Here is a 6,523-nt window from a genome sequence, read left to right as displayed (position 1 = left end):
GACCGGAAAGTAAATCAAATACACCACGAGAAGAGTAAATGGCCTTCTTTTAATCGCAGAACAGGACATTCCATTGTCCAACACGTACAATCAATAACTTGCTCACATATTTTAGGGCAACAATGTGATCACAAATACTTACATGAATTCACCAACAGAAGCAATGGAGGAAAAGGAGGTGGCACACCGATCGATGTTTTGCTCATCAGGCCTTTGGTTGGGAACACGCCGGCCGGCCCTTGCTTGCTTGATGTACACGCATACGTTAGGATGAGTTACAAGGCACGCTGCGTGGAAAATGACGGTGGAAAGTTGATCCGTTTGTTCTGCGACGCTGGTTGACCTTTTGTCATTTCCAAACCGATTCTTGCCACAGCAAATCAATGAAGGAGACATCATTGACACGAACGAGGCTGGTATCCAAAGGATCACCACCGACCCCGTTCATGTGATGGCAAAATCACCTATTTACAAATATCACCAGCGTAACACTTGACAAGCTTCACAAACGATATAAATAAATATTTAGTTGCGTGTGTGTGTGTGCGTGGTCCGAGCAGGCGTATTGTCCGCTTGCTCCGAGACCGTTCTGCACTGCGAGCAATGCGCTGACACCAAATGGGAATCTGCCGCCGTCTATGAAAATGGAGCTCATAGGGCTCCCTCCATCTTCTCCCCCTTCCCATGCAAGATTCAGCCACCCCCCCCCCCACATAGAATACAGACTTAACATTAAACAGTGCATCCTCTGTGCACATTGTAGCCCTTCGCAAATCATCTTTATTAAAGAAAAGAAACAATTGCGGGTGAGCGAGATGGCCTTTAGCTCACGTTTGTACATCGCTAAGCAGCAGACATCTCCACAAACAACCCTTGACATGATGTTGAATTGTGCAAGCGTGAGCCACATGTAGATGGAATGGCATGCACGCAACACGACTTGACCCCCCAAAAAAGAAAAAGCCCTAGGTGTCTACGAGCAACATACGTACGTATATCATTGCGCTACATTCACATTGGTTTTGGTTCCAAGTGCCTTGTGAAAGTCCTTCATAATTGAGATCCAAGAGATGCAAAGGTGCGGCAAAGAATACTTTGCGAGTATCTGGCCATTTTGTTTTGGACAAAACGTAGATTACAGGTGTCAGGAAGGGCATCCGGCTGTAAAAGGTTTTGCTCCAAAAATTCTCAGTATGGCTAGCACTGCATAAAAATGCGACATGTGCAACATGATAAGAAGCAGGATTTTGCAAAATGCCAAGTACGTAGTGAGAGCTACCGTCAAATATTTGACTCGGCCATGTTTGCGGCCATGTTTGCACCGTCCGCCACCTTTGTATTTACAAGTACGAGCTGTTTTGAATGGGGCAAGTTTGCCAACAATTTCTTTGGCCATCAGAGCGTTTACAGATGAGTGCGGTGTTCCTCGGCAAGCCGCCGCCGGCGTCCTTCATCATTGTGCCATTTGTTTCTCTCATCGTCTTTTCAAGTCAGGCAGGGAACGGATCATGACTCCTTTTTTCTGGGCTCGACTTTTGTCTTGAGGGTGGCTCCACTCAATTGTTTGCCTGCCTGCCTGCCTGCCTTCCCTTTTCTGAAAACAGTGCTTAATGGCATCTTGTTTCCTAAGCCACAAGAACGGGGTCTCTTCCTCCCACGTAGCCCTGGCAGATCCTCCCTCCAAGCGGGCCTAGTGACGTAAGCGTCCAACTTGTGTTTGATGTTAGTCAGGGGGCTTATTGAGTGTTCAGGGTCACTGAGAGCAGGTTGCCTCAAAGAGTTGGGTCAATGTACCTACCGTCTCTGTTGCGAAACTGCTCAGACCGGCTTACTTCATAGAGCAGAGTCCATAGAACGGCGGGTGGCCTATTGCATCAGTAGCCAACAGTTGCTTGGTTGACTTGTGTTCCTCAGCCAGCCCTGTCCCTCCATCCCTCCCTCCCTCCCTCCCTCCCTCAAATGCTGGTCTGAAGCTCTCCGTTGAGCAGCGCCGCATTATGCGCCTCCAAGTTGGCGTTGATGATGAGCGCGTGATTGGCCATCCTGCTCCTGTCCGCCCGGCTGTCACTGCGGTCCATTTCATCCAGGCCCGTCACCTTTTTGAGACACAGCACCTTCTGGAAACTCTTCTTGAAGTTGTCCGACAGGAAGGCGTAGAGAACGGGGTTAGCGCAGCTGTTGGCGTAGCCCAGCACCACCACAAAGTCAAAGGTGCTTTTCACCGCCGACGTGGGGTTGATGGAGCCGGTGACCGAGGTGACGTTGAAAACGTAGAAGGGCAGCCAGCAGAGGACGAAGACGGCCACCACCACCGAGACCATGCGGGTCACTTTACGTTCCGATCGTTTGCGTTTGCTCGAGCCCACTCGCATGCCTGACGATTTGACCTGCAAAAAGGCCACAAGTTCACAAGCAAAGCGGAATTGGACCGCTCGTCCACTAAGCCGCTTCTCACCTTGACTATGATGAACAGGTAACACAGGCAGATGACGGCCAGGGGAAGGAAGAATCCAATGAAGAAGGTGTAAAAGATGAAGGCGGTGTAATAGGCGTCCTGGGGCTCGGGCCAAACGATCCCGCAGACCGGTACCTTGTCCAGACCGCTGAAGATCATCGTCGGCAGGATGACTAACAGCGACACGCCCCACACTGTCAAGTTGATGAACTTGGCAACCCGGGGCTTCCGCCATTTTGTCGACTTAATAGGGTGAACCACGGCCAGGTAGCGATCGACGCTCATCACCGTGAGGCAAAATATGCTGGTGAACTGATTGAGAGAGTCTGGGGGGGAGCAGATAGAGGGGTGGGGGGGAGAAGCAGATAGAGTCAGGAGTTGCTTTTGATCAAGTGATTCTACAAATTAGAGATGGCAGATCATGACTCTTAGAGTCGTTGTCTACCTACCCACAGTCAAAATGACTTTGCACAGCGCCTCGCCAAAGGGCCAATGCACCAATGCCAGCTGTAAGGCGATGAACGGCAGGCTCATCATGCACAGCACGTCGGCCACGGCCAGGTTGAGGATGTAGATGTTGGTCACCGTCTTCATTTTGGCGTAGCGTAAGATGACGTAAATGACCAGGGCGTTGCCGCAGAGCCCCACCGCGCACACCAGGAAGTAAATCAAAGAGATGACCACTGAGCTGGTCTTGTCCTGGTGGGGTTCCTTGCTTTCTCCCGTCAGGTTCAGGTCCAGGTCCAGGCCCAGGCCCGACCCGTTCCCTTGAAGGTAGCTGTCGTACAGGAGCGGCTCGGGGATAGTCATGTTTGGTGGAGGCGAGAGGAATGACCATTGATCCAGCGCCATCGTCACAAAGTTAGCTCAAACGGGTGTCGCCGTCACATCGCAGATGACCACAAGAACGCATCTAGGAGGACATGGGGAGAGAAGGCTATTAGGAGTGACGCTATGGCAACAGTTAGCGGATATAGTAACTACTACTTTCAGGGCGAAGGTCAGATCTCGGTGAACATTGGAGCTGCCATTTGGTGGCATTTTCCAACCACTTAGGTATGTCCCAAATCATTGAGTGATTTCTTTCCGCCGTCAATGTTCTTGACCTACGTCCATCCGTCCCGCCGTCCCTCCCCCCCTCCCTCCCTCCCCCCCTCCCTCCCTCCCTCCCTCCCTCCCTCCCTCCCTCCCTCCCTCCCTCCCTCCCTCCCTCCATCCATCCATCCAACCAACCAACCAAAAGCATCAACTCACCACCGTGGGTCAAATGATGTAGGCGGGGAGGGCAGGCTCCATGTCGTCCGTCGTGTGCATACATGCAATAAGCCAGTTTCGAGAGATGATCGAGGGAGGGCATTGTGCCGCTAGCGGAGACAAATGTTTATTCAATCGATCTTGGGAACAAACAGCTCGGACGCTGTCGAGAGGGAGGGAGGGAGGGAGGATCTGTCATTTGAGTTGAGGGACAAGTCCCAATTTTGCTCACGTCTATTGAATAGTCACCTCACCTTTGGTTAACTCATTTATAACAGATTTCATATTGATGGACAGCTCAGTTCAAAACATCATGACCTACAGCTGTTTGAGAATATATATATATATTTTTTCTTCATGTCAATAATGAATGACCTTTGCGAGAAGGTAAAAGTAGAGTTGCAAAATAAAAGCATGTGGGAATGTGCAATGTGACATAACATGACTCAACCTAACCTCACCTTGGCAGACATGAATCCATTCTTCATGCAAATTTAGGGGGACATTTCAATGATCCCTTTTTTAGCTCATAGTACGTTGTATATGAAATCTGTGCTTCTATATTTTCAAAGCCGGCCAGTGGTAGTGCGCTGTAACTGGGACCTCAGCCCATTCCTTCGACATCGTTAAATGAACAGTCGAGCCATAATGTTATTTTCATCTTTTCTAACCCACAAAGCATTGGAATCGTGTCACATTTGAGTCCGTGTAAATGTCCATGAAAATCTGTCCAGCACTTCCTTTCAACTCAAAAGACTTTTAAGACCTGTTTTGTATATTTGAAGACTTACTTTTCAATAGAAAATGTCCTCCTTGTGTCAAATCCATCGTGCCGATTGCCAAGATGTCTTTACAGAGTGCGCGGGTCCATCTAGCCTTCCTTCCGTGCATCCCTCCCTCCCTCCATCCATCCACCTGCTCCGTCTCAGTTACGCGCAGCTCCAGCGGTTCAGGCACCCTCGTCACGGCCCGTGCCAGCAGTAGCTCAGGTCTTTTCTTTTTTTTTTTTCCCGTTTGGTTAGCGGCTGCTGCAAATGTTTTCTTTATGGCAAAATAAACCAAAGTGAGCAAAGTGTCGGCGACGAGCGCGTCACCTTGACTGGGTGCGCTTGAGACTGCGGCTGAGGTTGAGAGGCAGGGAGAGCGAGAGAGAGAGCGAGGAGGGGGGAGAGACAGGGAGGGAGAAAGAGAGAGAGAGCGAGAGACATTCCCCATAGGAATAAAATGGAGATCATTTCATCTAGGGTCAAATTGCCATGAGAAAAACCTTAACTGTACGTGCATGCGTTATGATGGACTATGATTTCAGTCCTGACATCTTAATTTGCAAGTTGAATTCATTAGCAAACGTTGAATTCAATATATATATATATGATAACTGAAAACAAATGAAATACAAGTTCCCTCATTTCCAGACTATTGAGTCATAATTTGGCTCTTGACTTGTGATTATTGTGCTTCCAATACCTAATGAGTCGATTTGTCCCTTATTTTGCTCCCTACATCTAAAAACCAATGTGTTTTTCTTTGTCAAAAGAGCCACGCTATTTGAAGCCGGACGTAGAGAGAGGCAAAGTCGACGGCGGTTGACATTGGGATTGATTGCCATCTGGGCGCCCACCTTATAAAGTGGGAGACGGCGGGGAGGTCGGGAGGTCGGTCGGATATGCCGTCGGGTCACGACCGCATTCCTATGGTCACCTTTGATCTTTTTGTTTTCTAGCCAATAAATGTTTGGGCTTGTCTGTCGCCCCCAGTGACCAACATACGTAGCTATTTGCTTTTGTGTGCTCGAGCCCAAACAAGCCGTGTGGGAGAAAAATAAGAAAAGGTGCAAAGGCCTTTCTCCTCAACAGGTTCTACTCGACGAGAGCCCTTTCCTAGCAGAAGGTAGCAGGAGAATGGCATGGCAAGACAAATGAGATGGATGCGGCACTTTCAAGGAGGTATGCGTCACAATCAATGTGTTGGCAAAAGATCTTTTCCCAAGAGGAAATGCATGTCAAGGGTGTCTGCATGAGAAAATCTTCAAGTCTGGCTTAAGTGCTGCTATTTCCAACCTTCTATCCAAGTGGCATGCTTTATTGATGCTGGATATGAATTGATTTCAATCCACTGGGGACTGCCAATAGTCACCCCGTAGATGTTGAAGGCTTCTGCTAGCCAGCACTGTCAATCAGTAGCCACGTTATTAGTTCTGGGTCAAGCGAGGGCATCCGTCGGAGAAACAGCCGACAAGCTGCAACCGTTCGTTCACCTTTGATTGAAGTAGCTTCCGACTCCCGGGCGCACATTCGCTACTTGTAGGAGCGGTTGACTTCCCACTATGTATTATTTTCTTGCTTTTTAGCTTTTACACGTGCAGATCCAAATACCGTATCGTTTAGCCTGTAGTTGCTCGTTCATGTCTGTTCTCGGTGTTGGATAGTGTCGAATAAATTGCCCCCATAAAATGCGACTTATACTCCGGAGCGACTTCTATACGTTTGGGCATTTTAAGGCTGGTGCGACTTTTAGTCTGGAAATGACGGTACTTGTCATTTCCTTTGGCGGGTTGAACGCTATTAGGACTTTTTGGATCCAAATACGAGCGTACGTACAGCATGTGCTCCGTAGAAACGGTTTGACTGTCACGTATAACTGTGAATAAATGGTTTGACTGGACAACGCGTAATCGGATGACTTGACTGGTAAAAGATTTGGCGTCATTGTTAAATGTGTGCATTTTTTATTTTTTTTTTTCTCGTCATGTCTCGCACATTTTCTCACAGTAACGGTGTCTTTTTAGCTACCTTACGGCATGAGTTGTTCTGA

At 48.6% G+C, this 6,523-nt stretch overlaps 1 protein-coding gene across 1 annotated transcript; it reads right to left on the bottom strand.

Annotated features, from left to right (window-relative positions):
• Positions 1-1,955: 1,955 nt before the first annotated feature.
• sstr2a (somatostatin receptor 2a) lies at positions 1,956-4,622 on the bottom strand. Its single transcript, XM_061265090.1, has 5 exons — positions 4,501-4,622; positions 3,710-3,819; positions 2,905-3,368; positions 2,456-2,781; positions 1,956-2,387 (listed from the first exon to the last, which is right to left on the bottom strand). The coding sequence occupies exons 3-5, from the start codon at positions 3,305-3,307 to the stop codon at positions 1,956-1,958; spliced, it is 1,161 nt and encodes a 386-aa protein (XP_061121074.1). The 5' UTR covers positions 3,308-3,368; positions 3,710-3,819; positions 4,501-4,622.
• Between the last annotated feature and the right edge of the window lie 1,901 nt (positions 4,623-6,523).

Source organism: Syngnathus typhle, linkage group LG18, assembly GCF_033458585.1.
Source record: "Syngnathus typhle isolate RoL2023-S1 ecotype Sweden linkage group LG18, RoL_Styp_1.0, whole genome shotgun sequence".
Classification (NCBI taxonomy): Eukaryota; Metazoa; Chordata; class Actinopteri; order Syngnathiformes; family Syngnathidae; genus Syngnathus; species Syngnathus typhle.
Note: the sequence above shows the minus strand (reverse complement) of the source record. Positions and strands in the feature narration are given on the sequence as shown.

Bases quoted from the DNA above. Each gene is read 5' to 3' on its own strand.
- sstr2a (XM_061265090.1), bottom strand. From the start codon at position 3,307: ATGGCGCTGGATCAATGGTCATTCCTCTCGCCTCCACCAAACATGACT. The intron at 2,782-2,904 runs GTAGGTAGACAA...GCTCCCCCCCAG, and splicing joins CAAAGTCATTTTGACTGTGG to ACTCTCTCAATCAGTTCACC. The intron at 2,388-2,455 runs GTGAGAAGCGGC...GCCTTTTTGCAG, and splicing joins ACCTGTTCATCATAGTCAAG to GTCAAATCGTCAGGCATGCG.